Source organism: Equus quagga, chromosome 12 (assembly GCF_021613505.1).
Source record: "Equus quagga isolate Etosha38 chromosome 12, UCLA_HA_Equagga_1.0, whole genome shotgun sequence".
Lineage (NCBI taxonomy): Eukaryota > Metazoa > Chordata > Mammalia > Perissodactyla > Equidae > Equus > Equus quagga.
This window is the reverse complement of record NC_060278.1, coordinates 95,066,419-95,085,123: the sequence shown is the minus strand read 5'-3', so window position 1 is coordinate 95,085,123 and position 18,705 is coordinate 95,066,419. Positions and strand designations below refer to the sequence as shown.

At 48.1% G+C, this 18,705-nt stretch overlaps 1 protein-coding gene across 1 annotated transcript in view; it reads right to left on the bottom strand.

Annotated features, from left to right (window-relative positions):
* Positions 1 to 17,458, bottom strand: part of MYBL2 (MYB proto-oncogene like 2) — a 38,731-nt gene extending 21,273 nt beyond the window's left edge. The window contains exons 1-5 of the mRNA XM_046680109.1: positions 17,291 to 17,458; positions 13,628 to 13,721; positions 3,479 to 3,550; positions 2,173 to 2,265; positions 1,715 to 1,935 (exon numbers count right to left, since the gene is read on the bottom strand). Coding sequence (XP_046536065.1) covers positions 1,715 to 1,935; positions 2,173 to 2,265; positions 3,479 to 3,550; positions 13,628 to 13,721; positions 17,291 to 17,310 — 500 coding nt within the window. The 5' untranslated portion in view covers positions 17,311 to 17,458. The remainder of the gene's footprint in view (positions 1 to 1,714; positions 1,936 to 2,172; positions 2,266 to 3,478; positions 3,551 to 13,627; positions 13,722 to 17,290) is intronic.
* Positions 17,459 to 18,705: the final 1,247 nt, after the last annotated feature.

Here is an 18,705-nt window from a genome sequence, read left to right as displayed (position 1 = left end):
CCCGGGGTTCATCGGTTCAGATCCCGGGTGCGGACATGCCATGCTGTGGTAGGCGTCCCACATATAAAGTGGAGGAAGATGGGCATGGATGTTAGCTCAGGGCCAGTCTTCCTCAGCAAAAAGAGGATTGGCAGCAGTTAGCTCAGGGCTAATCTTCCTCAAAAAAAAAAAAGCAGCATGTAGCAGCACATGTAGTAGAGCAATATGAAGCAGAGAGCGGTACAGTACTACAAAAGCGTGTAGCAGCACAGGAGGAAGCAGCACGTGACTGTACTTCAGTGTGGTACGTGGTACTACAGTAGTGTACAAGTGCCGACAGGCACTTCCTTCCCTGGGGCTCCACACAGAGTGCCTTTCCCTTGGACTGTGACCAGAGACTACCAGCTTGACCGAGCAGGAGGCTAAGAGGAGGGTGGGTATCTGCGATCGCTCCCACTGCAGCCATCAGGACGGCGCTGACCAGGCAGGGCTCGGGGCACTATGAGGAGGTTGCGGGGGACCAACTGTGGTCTGAAAGGACAGAGAAACCTTCTCTGAGGAAATCACACCCCACCAAGAACTGCAGGATGAGAACATGTTGGCTACACGATGGGCGTGGGCAGAGGGTATCCCGGGCCGACAGAGGGACACAAGGGCGTGTTTGAGAAGAGCTCAGCACGTGTGAGGCACTGAGAGGAGGGCGGAGCAGCTGAAGTTCAACAGGTGAGCAGGCAGACGGTGAGTCGAGGAAGGCAGGTGGCGTGCGCCAGGCCACGCAGGCCACATGGGGAAAGAGGCCTTTTAACCCAAGTGTTAGAAGTGCCGAAAGGGTAACACATTCAGGTCTGAGTTTTGAAAAGAGACCATTCTAGACTTCAGGGGAAAAACACCCTCGGGCGTTTTATCTCCTCTCCCTCCAAGGACCGCACTGCCATGACAAAGAAAGGATTAAAAATAAAACAGTATAAGAGACAAAGAGAACAGGGTAGAAGACAGCAGCAAATAAGAGATTTTTCTAAGTTTCCACAAGATGGAAAGAAGTTAGGGGAGCTGGAGCCGGCCTCGTGGCCGAGCGGTTAAGTTCGCGTGTTCCACTTCAGCAGCCCGGGGTTTAGCCGGTTCAGATCCTGGGCACAGACGTGACACCATTCATCAGGCTATGCTGAGGCTGCGTCCCACATGCCACAACTAAAAAATATACAACTACATACCAGGGGAATTTGGGGAGAAAAAGCAGAAAAAAAAAAAAAGAAGTTAGGGGAGCAAGAAGCCACTTAGGAGACTAGGAGTCTGGCAAGAATGGAGCCAAGTCTTCCCAAAGCTCCCCACAGAACATCAAGAGGCTCAGGGCTTGGAGGGACCAGGCGCAGCTAGGAGTAGGGTGAAAAGGTCCAGATCCTGGCCCTGACCTTGTAGGCAGGAGGGAAGAGATTTATTTTCTAGAACAAATGACCAGGCAACGCTGGCCACAGCAGCAGAGGGCAGGGATGGTGCACAGAGCTGAAACGGGGACCAGATGAAAACCAGCACTAAATGGGAGGCCCCTTCTCCTGCCCTGCTCCAGAACTCCCCACAGCCAGGTCCAGGCAAGAATCTAAAGGATTCATCATCTCCGGGAAAAGTGAACAACTCTGAGAAATCTGACTCCTGGAGCACCCCCCGCAAGGCCCACAGATGACCCGACCTCCTGGGAACAGGGCCTGCCGGCTCCACCCCAGCCCCAGGAGGCACTCACCGCCCCGGCAGCATCTTGGCGATCTCGGCCCAGCGGTTGCCCAGCACCTTGTGGGCCTCACAGATGATGCGGTCCTCCTCCTCGGTCCAGCAGGACTTCTTCACCTCAGGGTTGAGGTGGTTGTGCCAGCGCTCACGGCACTGCTTCCCCAGCCGGCCCTTCAGGTGCTTGGCAATCAGCGTCCACTGCTTCGTGCCGTACTTCTTCACCAGCTCGATGACCTTGCAGAAAAGCCTCTGTGAAACCAGCGGGATGCGCCCCTCCCTCACCCCCCCACAGCACCATCACTCCGTGGGAGCCTCACCATGGCCCTGAGAAGGGACTGCCCAACCTGCGGGGTGACACACACCCATGCTCAGCTTGGCCCCCCTGCCAACCCCAAGGGCAGCCACACAGTCCCTTGACTTGCTGGGGTGGGTGAAGGCCCACTGTGTGCGAGGCCTTGACCCAGTAGTCACCTTTTGGTCTTCCTCTTTGGTCCATGGCCCCTTGACGAGGTCTGGATTCAAGACCCTCAGCCACCGGTACTGGCACTGCTGGTCAGTGCGGTTCTGGGGGAAGAAGAGGACCGTGACAACTCCTGGGATGGTGGCCTTGGACCCTTGTCGAGTGCTGGGCTCAGGGGACCGTGGCCAGGCTCACCTCAGATGGGCGTCTGTCTTGTTCCCTACACCCACCACCCACTACATGCCCACATGCCAGAACACGTGTGGTCTCCCTTTGCTATAAGAGGGCATGGATGGAACTGGGCAAACTCAGAACTCTGCCCAGGGAAGCCACTTGCTGCCACCCTAACACAAGGAGCTGCCATCATGAGCCTTTAAACCCCTGTAAAAGCTTGTGAGGGGGCCGGCCCGTGGAGCAGCAGTTAAGTTTGCACGTTCCGTTTTGGTAGCCCAGGGTTTGCAGGTTCAGATCCCAGGTGTGGACCTACATACCACTTGTCAAGCCATGCTGTGGCCAGCACCCACATATACAATAGAGGAAGATGGGCACGGATGTTAGCTCAGGGCCAGTCTTCCTCAGCAATAAGAGGAGGATTGGCAGCAGATGGTAGCTCAGGGCTAATCTTCCTCAAAATAAAAATCCCCCCCAAAAAACCTAAAAAGCTTGTGGGGTATGTGAGGGATCCTTGCTTGCTTCTGGGAAAATATCATTTCCCTAAAGGTTTCAGATCACGTGAAAGGAGGGGAGAAGAGGATGGGCAGAAGGAGTCTGGGGACTTGGTCACAGAGCTGCCTGAGTGACCCAGGAAATAAGCCAGACAGCAGCTCCTGCGACACTGCCTCCTGCCAGACACCTGCAGTCCTGGGAGTGGGGATCTGAGAGGACCCGCACCACAGGAGGCTCCACATGCTGAATGTGGTGACACCAGCTAGCTCTGCGGGGGCCTCACCACAAAGCCTGCCAAGAGCATTGTCTCCCCAGTTCCAGTCTCACTGTTGAGACACTGAGCAGCAATTCGCTCCTGACTTGCAGGAAGACATGCACATGTCACTGATCACACGCTGCAAATGTCAGAGAGGCTGAAGACCACCAGGCATGCCAAGGCTGCTGGGTGGAGATGCTTACGTCAGGGTGCCTCCAATTCCAGTTTGGGAAGAAAGGGCTTAGGGAGGTTGTTTGGTTCTGTTTGGGTGAGCTGGGGGGCTTGGTAAGGAACTCCCTTTTTTTCTCCACGGCAGAAGGTCTGTCCTAGGCACAGTGTCTGGTCACCAAGAACACTTGACCCTGGGAAGGGGGCCGCAGAGGGGCTGCACTCACAGGAAAGTGGCTGGCCAGGAACTTCCAGTCTTGCTGTCCGAACTGCCTCACCAGAGTCCTCAGCTGCTCATCCTGCCAACACCAGAAAGACAGAGGGCTTGCTCACACATGTGCAGAAAGCAGCTGTTCCCGACAGAGCCTTCCCCAAGAGGAACAGCCTCATTCATCCATTCAGTCATGGAATGAGCAGCTACTACGAGCTGGGCACTACAGACACAGCAGCGGGCAGCCACAGAGCTGCCCCAACCTCAGGGGACTTGTGGTCTAAAGGGAGGCAGATGCTAAGCAAAGGCTCCCACAAACAAAAGTAAAGCCACCCCAGGCCGGGGGTACGGAGAGGTATATAGTGACTGTCTATTCAGGGAGACCAAGGGATGGGCTCAAAGGAAGTCTGAGGTAGCTGAATGCAGGAAGCAAGTGAGAGAGGGATGCAAGGGGCCAGACCACATGCAGGACTGATTCAGGCCTCTGGGTCATGCAAAGCCACTGACGCATCAAGCAGTGGATGGTCATGGTCTGAATGCTTGTTGTGAAGTTCACTTTGGTAGCTGCAAGAAAAGGGGCTTAAGAGGGCAGGATGGACAAAAGGATGCCATTACAGGCACCCAGGCCAGAGAGGCCAGTGACTCAGCAGGGAGATGGAGAGACCTGGGCAGAATAATCAAGAGTAGTTAGAAGGCAAAACAGTATCGGTTAAAACATTCTCCTGAAAACGAACTACTGATTCAGGCAAGAACACGAAATCTCAGCATCACCATGATGCACGAAAGGAGTCAGGCAGAAAGGGGTACACACTGCGTGATTCTACACGTATCCAATTCTAGACGATGTTAACTAAGCTACAGGGACAGAAAGGTAGTCAGTGGTTGTCTGAGGTCAGGGGTGGAGAGAGGGAGGGATGGATAGCAAAGGGGAGCAAGGAATGTTTGGGGGGGTGACATTCTATAATGTGAAGGTGCTCATGGTTCAACAGCAAAACATCAGTTGAAACTCATCAAACTGTCCTTTAAATGGTTGTAGTTGATTGTAGGTAAGGTATTCCTCAGTCAAGTTGATTTTTTTCACTTAACATATGAAGATAAAGAAAATGTGGCATATCCATACAATGGAATATTATTCAGCCTTAAAACAGGAGGAAATTCTCAGTCTAGGAGGTGACGTCAGCATCACTGCGGAGAGAGCTTTCCCAGTAATCCCTCCCCTCCACCACACAACGAAAAAGACATCCATAGTCCAACAGAGGACATCCAAACACAACACAAAAGACATCCGAGAGACCCACACAGCCATACGACAGGGGGCAGAGAGGCTGGAGCCCCCCTTGGAGGAGGTGGAACGGGGCTAAGAGAAAACTTCATTCCCTCCCCAAAAGACTAGGATCTGGGACCGTGGGAGGCCTCAGAGAGGGAAGGAAGTGGGGAGGGGACATTCATTCGCAGGAACGTCAAAGATCCACGAGGGCCCTTGCAGCCTAGAGGGAACCCCTCTACTGGGGTGAAAGCTACTGTGGGGGTGACCTCATCAAGCCAACCCTGACAGCAGACAGCAAGGGCAGAGCAAGAAAACCCCAAGAGCATGCAGAAGAAAGTGCACCCCCTCCCACCCACCCAACGCCAGCTCCAGTGCCTGGCATCCTGGTGGACCACAGAGGGCTCAGAATATGCAGCTCTTGACCCCCACCCAGTGGCAACAGGCGGTAACTGCAATCAAATAATACCACTATGTGCAAAAACAGAGCCATGCCCTCTAGTAGTATCCAAAATTATATTAAATCTCCAGAGCAGAGAGAAAATGACAAGTACACAGAAATCAGTCCTGAGGACACAAAAACACATAATCTAAATGACAGAATTAAAAATAGCTGTCAGAAAATTCAACAAGTTAAAAGAGAATGTAGAGAAACAATTCAACAAGTTCAGGAGCTACTTCATAAAAGAAGATTGAAACTATGAAGAAGAATCAATCAGAAATATTAGAGATGAAAGACACAATGGAAGAGATCAAACAAAATATGGATTCCCTGAACACCTGAGCAGACATCATAGAAGAATGAATCAGCATAATTGAGGGTAGACATGTTGAAACACTCCAGATAGAGGAGAGAGAACTACGGCTAAAAAGAAACGAAGAAAGTCTCCACGAAATATCCGAATCAATTAGGAAATGCAATATAAAAATTATAGTATTCAAGAAGGAGAAGAGAAGGAGAATGGAGCAGAAAGCTTGTTCAAAGAAATAATAGCAGAGAACTTCCCAAATCTAGGGAAGGAGATGGAAATCCACATGGAAGAAGCTAACAGATCTCCTAAATATGTCAATGTAAAAACATCTACTGCAAGGCATATAGTAGTGAAACTGGCAAAAGTAAATGACAAAGAAAAAATACTAAGGGTAGCAAGGCAGAAGAAAATAACATACATCAGGCTTTCAGCAGATTTCTCTGCAGAAACCTTATAGGCTAGGAGAGACTGGAATGACATATTCAAATCTTTGAAGGACAAAAACTTTCAGCCAAGAATATTCTATCCAGCAAAAATATCCTTCAGATATGAGGGAGAAATAAAAGCTTTCCAAGATAAACAAAAGCTAAGGGAGTTCGTAGCCACAAAACCCCACAGTCACACAAGAAATCCTCAGGAAGGCCTTCATACTCAGAAAAAAAAAAGGGGGAGAAAGAGGTTACAAAGCAGAGTAAGGTGATAAATAGGTAGACAAAGTCAGAAAATTGCAGCTATACATCAGAACAGGTTAGTAAATACTCAAACATAGCACTGAAGATAAAGGAAAACACCAAAAACAAAGATAATCTTGTCATTTTAACCACAAACTCACAACATAACATGGAATAAGATGTGACAGGAACAACTTACGAGGGGAGGAGGAAAGGGACTGAATCGGTTTAGACTAAGGAAATAAGAGGGCATCAGAAAATGGACTATCTTGTCTACAAGATTATGAATACAAACCTCATGGTAACCACTAAACAAAAAAGCAGAACAGAGACACAAATAATAAGTAAGGAGAAAACAAAGAAACACAACATAAAAAACTACATAACTCAACTGGTAGACCAAAATACACAGGACACTAAACAAAGGAAATGCAGGAGAACCAGAAAACGAGTGATAAAATGGCAGCATTAAGCCTTCATATAGCGATAATCACCCTGAACGTAAACAGATTGAATTCTCCAATAACAAGACACAGAATGTGGAGACGGTATAAAGAACAAGACCCAACAATATGCTGCATCCAGGAAACACATCTCAGCTCCAATGACAAACACAGGCTCAGAGTGAAGGGGAGGAAGACGATACTCCAAGATAATGGTAAACAAAAGAAAGCAAGGGTTGCAATACTTATATCAGACAAAGTAGACTGCAAGATAAGACAGGTAAAGAGAGACAAAGAGGGGCAGTACATAATGATCAAAGGGACAGTCCACCAAGAAGACAACACTATAAACATCTATGCACCCAACACAGGGGCACCAAAGTACATAAGCAACTATTAACAAACCTAAAAGAAGACATTAATAATAACACAATTAATAGTAGGGTACCTTAACACTCCACTCGCATCAATGGATAGCTCACCCAGACAGAAAATCAACAAGGAAAAAGTGGAATTAAATGAAAAGCTAGATCAGTTGGACTCAATAGACATATATAGATCACTTCATCCAAAAACAGCAGAATACATATTCTTCTCAAGTGCGCACGGAACATTCTCAAGGACAGACCATATGTTGGGAAACAAGGCAAGCCTCAATAAATTTAAGAAGACTGAAATAATAACAAGCATCTTTTCTGATCACAATGCTACAAAGCTAGAAATTAATTATAAGAAAAAGGCTGAGAAAGGGACAAAGTTGTGGAGGCTAACCAATATTGAAAAACCAATGGATCATTGAAAAAATTAAAGGAGAAATCAAAAAATCTCTGGAGACAGATGAAAATGAAAACACACCATACTAACTCACATGGGATGCAGCAAAAGCCGTAGTAAGAGGGAAATTCATTGCAAAACAGGCTAACCTTAACAAACAAGAAAAATCCCAAATAAGCAATCTCAAACTACATCTAACTGAATTAGAAAAAGAAGAACAAACAAAGCCCAAAGTCAGAAGGAAAGAAATAATAAAAATCAGAGCAGAAATGAATGTTATTGAAACAAAAAAGGGCAGCAGAAAGGATCAATGAAACAAAGAGCTGGTTATTTGAGAAGATAAACAAAATTGACAAACCTCCAACCAGACTTACAAAGAAAAAAGGAGAGAAAGCTCAGATAAATAAAATTAGAAATGAAAGACGAGAAATAACAACAGATACCACAGAAGTACAAAGGATTATAAGAGAATACTATGAAAAGCTATACGCCAACAAAACGGACAATCTAGAGGAAATGGATAAATTCTTAGACTCTTAACAACCTCCCAAAGCTGAATCAAGAAAAAATAGATAATCTGAATAGACCAATCACAAGTAAAGAGATTGAAACAGTAATCAAAAGCATCCCAAAGAATAATAAAAGCCCAGGACCAGACAGCTTCCCTGGAGAGTTCTACCAAACTTTCTGAGAGGATTTAATACCTATCCTTCTCAAGATATTCCAAAAAACTAAGGAAGATGAAATGCTTCCTAAGACATTCTATGAGGCCAACATCACTCTGATACCAAAGCCTGACAAGGACAACACAATAAAGGAAAACTACAGGCCAATATCACTGATGAACATAGATGCAAAAATCCTCAACAAAATATTGGCAACCTGAATACAGCAATACATCAAAAAGATCAGGGTCGGCCCCGTGGCCGAGTGGTTAAGTTCACACACTCTGCTTCAGCGGCCCAGAATTTCTCTGGTTCGGATCCTGGGCATGGACATGGCACAGCTCATCAAGCCACGCTGAGGTGGCGTCCCACATGCCACAAATAGAGGGAGCTACAACTAAAAATATACAACTACGTACCAGGGAGCTTTGGGGAGAAAAAGGAAAAATAAAATAAAATCTTAAAAAAAAAAACATCATGTCACGATCAAGTAGTATTTATACCAGGGACACAGGGATGGTTCAAAATCCGCAAATTAATCAATGTGATACACATTAACAAAATGAGGAATAAAAACCACATTATCATCTCAATAGATGCAGAGAAAGCATTTGACAAGATCCAACAGCCATTTACGATAAAAACTCTTAAAATGGGGATACAAGGAAATTACTTCAACATAATAAAGGCCATATATGACAAACCTACAGCTAACATCATACTCAATGGGGAAAAACTAAATGCCATCCCTCTGAGAACTGGAACAAGACAAGGATGCCCACTACCACCACTCTTATTCAACATAGTACTAGAGGTTTTGGCCAGAGGAATTAGGCAAGAGAAAGGAATAAAAGGAATCCAAATAGGGAGTGAAGAAGTGAAACTCTCGCTGTTTGGAGACAACATTATCTTATATGTAGAAAACCCTAAAGAATCCATCGGAAAACTTTTAGAAATAATTAACAACTACAGTAAAGTTGCAGGGTACAAAATCAACTTACAAAAATCAGTTGCATTCCTATACTCTAATAACAAACTAACAGAAAGAGAACTCCAGAATACAATTCCATTTACAATCTCAACAAAAAGAATAAAATATCTAGGAATAAATTTAACTAAGGAGGTGAAGGACTTATACAATGAAAACTCTAAGACATTATTGAAAGAAACTGATGATGACATAAAGAGGTGGAAAGAGATTCCATGCACATGGATTAGAAGAATAAACATAGTTAAAATGTCCATACTACCCAAAGCAATCTACAGATTCAATGCAATCCCAATCAGAATCCCAATGACATTCTTCACAGAAATAGAACAAAGAATCCTAAAATTCGTATGGGGCAACCAAAGACCCCAGATTGCTAAAGTAATTCTGAGACAAAAGAACAAAGCTGGAGGCATCACAATCCTTGACTTCAAAATGTACTACAAAGCCATAGTAATCAAAACAGCATGGTCTGGGGCTGGCCCTGTGGCCGAGTGGTTAAATTCGCATGCTCTGCTTTGGCGGCCCAGGGTTTCGCTGGTTCAAATCCTGGGCGCAGACATGGCACCGCTCATCAAGCCATGGTGAGGTGGCATCCCACAAGACACAACTAGAAGGACCCACAACTAAAAATACACAGCTGTATACTGGGGGAGCTTTGGGAGAAAAAGGAAAAATAAAATCTTAAAAAAAAAAAAAAAACAGCATGGTACTGGTACAAAAACAGGCGCACAGATCAATGGAACAGAACTGAAAGCCCTGAAATAAAACCACACATCCACACACAGCTAACCTTCAACAAAGGTGCCAAGAACACAGAATGGAGAAAAGATAGTCTCTTCACTAAATGGTGTTGGGGAAACTGGACAGCCACATGCAAAAGAATGAAAGTAGACCGTTATCTCATGCCATACAAAAAAATAAACTCAAAATGGATCAAAGACTTGAAGATAAGACCTGAAACCATATAACTCCTGGAAGATAATATAGGTAGTACACTTTTTGACATCGAACTTAAAAGGACCTTTTCGAATACCATGTCTTCTTAGACAAGGGGAACAAAAGAAAAAACAACAAGTGGGACTTCATCAGACTAAAGAGCTTCTGCAAGGCAAAAGAAACTAGGATCAAAACAAAAAGACAACCCACCCATTGGGAGAAAATATTTGCAAATCATATATCCAACAAGGGGTTAACCTCCATAATATATAAGGACTCATACAATTCAACAACACCAAAAAAAACAGCCCCATCAAAAAATGGGCAGAGGATTTGAACAGACATTTTTCCAGAGAAGATATACAGACGGCCAATAAACACATGAAAAGACGTTCAACATCACAAATCATCAGGGAAATGAAAATCAAAACTATACTAAGATACCACCTTATGCCTGTTAAAATGGCTATAATCACTAAGACTAAAAATAACAAATGCTGGAGAGGGGGTAGAGAGAAGGGAACCCTCATACACTGCTGGTGGGAATGCAAACTGGTGCAGCCACTATTGAAAACACTATGGAGATTCCTCAAAAAACTAAAAATAGAACTACCACATGACCCAGCTATCTCACTACTGGGTATCTACCCAAACAACTTGAAATCAATAATCCAAAGTAACATATGCTCCCCTATGTTCACCGCAGCACTATTCACAACAGCCAAGACATGTAAGCAATCCAAGATCCTATCCTCTGATGACTGAATAAAGAAGATGTGGTGTATATATACAATGGAATACTACTCAGCCACAAAAAAGGACAAAATCATCCCATTTGGAACAACATGGAAGGACCTGGAGGGAATTATGCTAAGCGAAATAAGCCAGACTGAGAAAGACAAACACCATATGATTTCACTCATATGTGGAACATAAACAAACACATGGACAAAGAAAACAGTTCAGTGGTTACCAGGGGAAGGCAGGCTGCAGGTGGCCACAGGGGGGAGCACTTACGTGGTGACAGACAAATAATACACAACTCAAATTTCACAATGACACAAACTATTATGAACTCGATAAAAAAAAAAAAGGAAATTCTGTCACATGCTACAACATGGACAAACCACGAGGAATTATGCTAAGTGAAATAAGCCAGTCACTAAAGGACAAATACTGTATGATTCCACTCATATGAAATACTTAAAGTCGTCAAAATCACAGAAACAGAAAGTAGAAAGGTGGTTGCCAAGGGCTAGAAGGGGAGATGAGGAATTGATGTTTAGTGGATATAGAGATTCAGTTTTGCAAGATGAGAAAGTTCTAGAGATCTGTTGCACAACAATGTGAATATACTTAACACAAACTGCACACTTAAAAATGGTTACAATAGTAAATTTAATATTATCTGTTTTTTTTCTTACCACACACACACACACACCAGCTGGGCAAAGTCCCACAGCCCACACCCACACAGCCAGCCCCGGACACGCTGCCCTCCCCTGGCACTTGACCTGGCCAGGCCACCACCTGCCTTCCTCCCATCTTCCCTATGTCCATCCCGACAAGTGGCACGGCCACTTTGCTGTTTCATCTCCAGCTCCTCCTGAACCCTGTGGGCCTCCTCCACCTGTCAACTCCATCTCGCTCTGCCAGTGTCTCCACAGCCATCTTCCTGCCTGGTATAGCGCCCTCCACTCCCTTGGTACTGATCCCAGGCTGCCCCCCAATCTCTTATTCACCCTACACACAGCAGACTAGCTCCCCTGAAGCCCAGCTATATTCATGTCACTCCTCTGCTTTAAAAACCTTCAATGGCTCCGCCCTGCTAACTAAATACATGCTACACTCCTCAGCCAGACACTCAAGGCCTTCTAGGATGTGCCCCAATTGATCTTTTTGTCCATTTCCCTCCAGCCAAACCAGGCCCCTCTCCTTGCTTTTCCGCACCCATCCCCTATTCTGCCTTGCCCACAATTTTGCACACTTCCCTGACTGCTGAATTTCCAAATCCTGATCCTTGAAACTTTCCCTAATCTCTTCGGACAACAGTAACCTCTCCCTCTAAAGGTATTTCAACTATTACAGCGCCTCCTCCGTGCTAGGAGCCTTAGTGCAAGAGTAGAGATATGATGGTGAGCACACAGAGAGAGACATGAATCCTGCTGGCTAATGCCAGCACATCCACGGGCCTGCATGTGCAGGGGCTTATCTCTCCATCTCAGGTAGAGAGCTGCTCTGGGGTAGGAATCTTGTTTATTCTTCTAAGACCACAAGAGCCCAACATAGTCCCTGATCCACAGTGGGATGAACAGCAAAGGCTTGCTTAGCACTCCGCTGAAGAAACATATTCTACAATTTAAGCGGGTTTCACAACTCACGTAAGTTAAAGGAAAAAAAGACCTAAAACTAAACACATCCAGGAAAATAGAAGCAGAACAAAAAGATAAGGCCAGTAGGAGTCTAAAATGGTACAACCAATTTAAAAAGAGGTCCAGCAGTTTCTATAAAACTAAGCAGACACCTATCCCATGACCATATCTCAGTATCCCCATAGAGAAATGAAAACATAATCCTCAAAAAAGACTTAGGCAAGAATCTTCATAGCCACAATCACCAAAAACTAGAAACAGCCCAAAAGTCCATCAACAAGTGAAACAGACTCTAACACAATACTGTTCAGCAACAAAAAAAGACGAACAAATTACTGAATCATGCAACTTTATGCTGAGCAAAAGAAGGCTGATAGAAGAGTATAGTTGTGTGATTTCATTTATGAGACATTCAAGAACAGGCAAAACAAAACTCAGAGAGACATTAGATCAGCAATTGTCTGGAGCTGGGGAAGATGGACCACAAAGGGGACTTTTTGGGATAGTCAGGGTTGTGCTTACATGAGCATACACATTTGTCAAAACCGCTGGAACTGTTCACTTTGAAAGGTGTATTTGAGTGTATATAAATATTTCCCTAAACTTGATTAAAGAATGAAAAGAAAATCAATTCAGAGCTTGATGTCATGAGAGACAATAAAGTTAATCTTAAAAAATAGTAATAGGGGCCGGCCCCATGGCTGAGTGGTTAAGTTTGCGCGCTCTGCTTCGGAGGCCCAGGGTTTTGCTGGTTCAGGTCCTAGGTGCGGACACGGCACCGCTCATCAGGCCATGCTGAGGCAGCGTCCCACATAGCAGAACCAGAAGGACCTACAACTAGAATGTACAACTGTAGGCTGGGAAGGCTTTGGGGAGAAAAAAAGAAGAAGATTGGCAAGAGATGTTAGCTCAGGGCCAATCTTAAAAAAAGGAAAAGAAAATATTAAAAAAAAAAACAGTAATAAAGAGGGGGTTGCAGATTTGGCTAAACCTCCTAGCAGTTAAAGGACAAGAGGCACAATTAATGTCCACAATACAGAACACAACAGCTCCCAGGAGACAACAGCAATTGCTGGCCCTGAGGTTTGAGGGACACACGCCCCAAAAAGACATCAATACTGAAACTCTCCAAGGATGCTCTGAGAAGAGGTATCATCGGGGAGAACCAGAGGACCCATCCACTTCTTTCACCAGCTGCTCCTCTTCCTCCCACATGTCAGGGTATCAGGCAGACACATCCCAGGCTCAGTTTTCAGGCCATCCCACCCCCCTTGAATTGCCCCTCAGTGTCACTTACCTCCTCGTGAGTCCATTTGACCTTACACTTGCTGTCCCTCTGCTCCGGCACGTCTGAATCCGTGTCCTGGTAATGCAGCTCATCCAGCTCCTCACTGCAGGGGGAGCAAGTTAAAGGTCAAGTACATGAGCCTCCACACGTCTTTGCTACATGACAGATGGACAGTGTGGGCAGTGGCCAGTCACCTCTAGGGAAAAGGTAGGGGAGGCAGGCTTTTACTCTTTCTGCTTTTTTTTTTTTTTGAGGAAGTTTAGCCCTGAACTAACTACTGCCAATCCTCCTCTTTTTGCTGAGGAAGACTGGCCCTGAGCTAACATCCATGCCCATCTTCCTCTACTTTATACGTGGGATGGCTACCACAGCATGGCATTTGCCAAGCGGTGCCATGTCCACACCCATACCCGAACTGGCAAACCCTGGGAGGCCAAGAAGCAGAACGTGCACACTTAACCACTGTGCCACCGGGCCGGCCCCTCTTTCTGCTTTTAAAACCAGAAGTACTTCCACATTTTTTTTTTTTACAGATTTTATTTTTCCTTTTTTTCCCCAAAGCCCCCCAGGACATAGTTGTGTATTTTTAGTTGTGGGTCCTTCCAGTGTGGCATGTAGGATGCCTGCCTCAGCGTGGCCTGATGAGCAGTGCCATGTCTGTGGCCAGGATTCAAACCCCGAAACCCTGGGCCACCGAAGCAGAGGGCGTGAACCCAACCACTCGGCGATGGGGCCGGCCCCCCTCCACATTCTTTTTAATTTTTTTCAATTTAATTTTTTCATTTTATTCTCTTATTTTCAGGAACAACCTAATGATTTCAAAAGCTACAAGAAAAAAAGAGGTTAAGATTTCATCAAGAATGTTATAATATTCAAAACCAGACACCCATTTAATATTTTTAGTAACAAAACTTTTTAAACTTGCATGGATATTTTGAGGATTAAAGCTAATGATGTATGTAATCATCAAGCACCAGGATTTTAAGAAATATTAGTTATTTTAAATACATTATCTCAGTAACTGTGTCCAGTTTTGCACATCCCCTTCTCAATCCTTCCCCACACACAGACATAGTTTATGGAATACAAGCAGGGTAGAAGCAGCTTTGAATTCTGGATGTTTTAAATTATCTAATAGGCAATTTTCCAAGTTGCTCCAAAATCTTCCTATTTACCAGGTTTAATGGTTACAAAAATGGAGATCACACTATCCATCTCCAGGGATGTCAGGGGCTCACACAAGGTTAGTAACCTCCCAACTCCATGTGGTGGGGCCTGCAGCAGGTCACCTGTCAGGTACTCCTAAGGCAGGTATATGTAAGTGGGAAAAGCCCGCACATCTCCAAACAAGCAAGGCCAGCACAGGCCGGGTGCCAAAAGAAGGAAGAGGGCTTCCTTTCGTGTCCACACTTTCCCCTTCCCCAGAACTCAGCATCTTCCCAGAGCCACTCCTACACTCCCAGGACACCTTGGAAATCCTCCTGCCTCAGAATGTGCACCCTTAGGCTGCAAGTGCCTGTCTCCTTGACATCATCAACAGGTCAGCTCCACCTCCACCTCTCCCTGGATTGCGGCGGGGGGGGGGGGGGGGGTGTGGGGACCCGCACACCAAAAGGCCTTAAGAAATGTTTGCTCAGGGAATGACTGGATACACAAATGAATGAATGAACGAATGTGCAAAGCTGCTGCCTATTAGTCAAAAAATGCTAATTAAAGTAAATTTTTTAGAAGTAGGAAAGGAAGGTATGGCATCTAAACCCAGCAACACATCAGTCACAGAAGGAGCTGGAATTCAGCCTTGTGCTGTCACTCCCGAGCCAATTCAAGGGGTCCTCCACCGCGGTAAAGTAGGAGGCAAGAAATCTACAAGACACTAATTAACAGAATGAAGCTGGTTTTAAAATCAGCTGCCCCAGACTCCTTTCTGACAGAAACCACACTTGGTTCTCCAGCACCCAGCTTCTAATCGAACCTGAGCAAATGTTCCTTCAAGGATGAACAGGTGTCTGTGTGTACACTCTCTGGTGCTTTTTAATGGGGAAGCAACTCGGACAGCTGGGAGAATTCTGTGAGATAATATACTTCTATCACCAACATGGTGCTGACCATGCACTTCACAGGCACTCCCGTCATCCCCATTTAATGGATGTGGAAACTGAGGCTCACAGGGCTTATGCCACTTGCGAAGTCCGCAGAGCCAGGCTCCAAACCTGCACCTTCAAGTCTTCACCTCGTAATCCCAGCTGAAAAAGCAGAGGCCAAGTCAGTGGTGGCCACCACATGTAGGTCCCACACACCCTTTCTACGCCCTTCAGTGTGCTGGGCTCTGCTCCAGGTGGGGTGAGTCAGAAGCTGAGCGGGAAGTGGGGCACTGATGCCGCGGAGAGTCATAGCAAGTGGCCAAGAATGGAGCTGAGTGATGTGGGGTGCCAGGGTGCAGAACCCACCCCTCACCTGGGAGGGGGTTCCTCCAGTGAGCCCCAGGGGAGAAGTGGCAGAGGACCTGGGGGTTGTCTGGGGCTTTTATCATTTCCTGGAGTGATACTTCAGGAACCAAAAGTCAGGAGAGCGCCTGACAAGTGCCTAACCGGAAAACTCCCGGGAACTGGAGCTGCCCTGGGAAATGGTGACCTGAGGAAGAGAGACCCTGTGCCAGGCACCCTGGCCAATGCGCAGGGCTCAGACGCCTCCTTGCTGAGAGGAGCTCTGGGGAAGGCCTCTCGGGTCTGCACCCGCGGCCTGAGAAGGCAAACACCACTTGCAGAGGGCTGTGGGGCTGTCTGAGTCCAGGGAGGGGTCAGGGCAGGACCCCTTTGTCCTCCCTGACTCCCAAGCTGGCTGAGAAGCCCAGAACTCAGGCCCCAGGAGCGCAGGCGTAAGACTGGGACCTGGAGCCCAGAGAGCCGCGTCGGGGCTCCACTCAGCCACTTATTCTCTGGGGGAGTAAGTAAAATGGAGACCACAGTTCCTGCCTTGGCCCCAGGGGCTGCTGGCACAGAGTGGTCTTGACACACATCAGTTTCTCTTCCCCTCACCTCCGACCCCAGCTGCCCCAAAACTCCTCACGTGGAACAGGAAGACAGGTCTCTGAAACTAAACCGAGCTGGGGCCCGGAAGCCAGGTGGTGGGGGACAAAGTGCCCCCTCCCCCACGGCACACTTCCCAGGCCAAGGGAGAGCGTTTGGGGCCCTCTGGGCTTCCCCAAACGTTGAGAATCGGCAAATCTGAACCCAAATAAGCTTGAACGACAAGTGTCTTCCAGGCTTCGGCCTCCCGCTCACTGTGACTTGGAGAATCATTTTCCCTCTTCAGGGGTCGCCTCCGTCCCCGGTAAAGGCCCTACCAGTTGACACCGCCATCCCACCCCCACCCTGCAATTAGGCGGGAGACAAAATGACATCATGCAGGGCTTGGCCCGGGTCCCAGGAGACCCGCTCGCCCCGGCTCCGAGGCCCAGCAGGCCCGGGGAGCGAAGCGAGGGACCCTCAGGAGCCCCCCGGCTTCGCGCGCGCCCCCTGACTCGGGCGACCCAGGGCGCAGCATTTCCCCCAGAACCCTGGCCCCCGCCCCTTCGGAGGGGCCACGGCTTGAGGTGGGTGGGAGCGGGAATCAGGGTGGAGGGGGATGGGGTCTGCGGAGGGGGAGGGGCCCTCAGCCCCCCGCCACGCTCACCCGCGCGTCCGTCGAGACATCCCCCCGGCCCGGGCCGCGCCGCGCTCGCCCGCCCGCCGGCTGAGCCCGGAGCGGGAGCCGGGCCGGGGTCAGGGCGCGGGCTGTTCCGGCCGCTCCGGGCCCCGCGGCCGCGCTGGGAGGCGTCAGCGTGTCCCCAGGTCCCGCCGCCGCTCGCAGGAACTGCAGCCGCCGCCGGCGCGCACAGAAGCACTTTTCTATCTCCCGCCAAGCGCGTCGGCGCCGCCCGGGCCTGGCGCGCGGGCGGGCGGGCTGCGCGGGGCGGGGCCTGCGGGGAGGGCGGGGCCTGTGAGGAGGGGCGGGGCCTGCGGGCGCGCCGGAGCTGTACGGGCCGAGAGCCCTGCAGGCGGAGGGCAGGGAGCCCAAGAGGTGCGGTGGCGCCTTGCGAGATGCGACTCCGAACGGGCCGCCAGGTGACTGAGGCCTGGTCCAGGCTCAGTGTGGATCCGGGGCGGCGCAGGAGCAGCCCACACAGCAAAGGCTGAGGAAAGGCAGTGAGGTGCAAGGATGGAGAGTCAGGCCGGGGAAACCGACTGTGCAAAACCCCCAGCGCTAGTCCAAGCCGCTCCTCCGTCCCTACAGCCCCCACCCTAAATCGGCCCCTCACCCCTACCATCTCCCTGATTCCTCTGCAGCCTCGAATTCAATGGCTCCGGCTCCTCAGCTCCACTCGTGGCAACCCGAGTGAGGCTTATATAATGCAAAACTGATCTTGCCTATGCAGTCTTAAAACCGCCCACCTCTCCCTCAGGGTAAAAGACTCCATAATCAGGTTGATACAATCCTGCCCTATCACCACCCTGCCCCTAGCCAAAGGGAACTTGCTAGCCTCCTTGCCTTTGCTGGGCCATTATCTGGGCAGGAACACTTCCCGCCCCTCCCTCCTGACTAACTCCTATTTATCCCTGGGGTCTACTGCCCACAATCTGCTTGTTAACTGTGCGTTTCCTCCTTCGAACTTTGGGCATGCTGAGGTCCAACTGGCCCCTCAATTCACCGCAGTATTCCCAGGGTCCAGAATTCAACTTGAGTTGAATTCCGTTTGCCATGTGCTTAAACAAACTGCAAGAGACTTAGCAAGGATTCTCCATTTTAAGCTCCCATTTACCAAGTACCTCCGCAGTATCATGCCACACAGGGCTCCCAGGGCGGAGTGCTGAGACAAGGTAAATGAACCATGAGACGGGAGCCTGGGGAGACCTGGCAGAACTTCAGCCCCTTACCCTCTGCTTGTGCTTTAGATCCATCTTCCAGAAGCTGCTGGCCACCTGGGACAGTCCAGCCAGCTGTTGCAAACTTCATTTAGCACAGCAGAAGGAATACTGACGAGTGATAGAAGCTTCCCCATCAATCAATTCAAGCCTTCCCCTACCTACTTCCTTCATAAAGGAATTCAT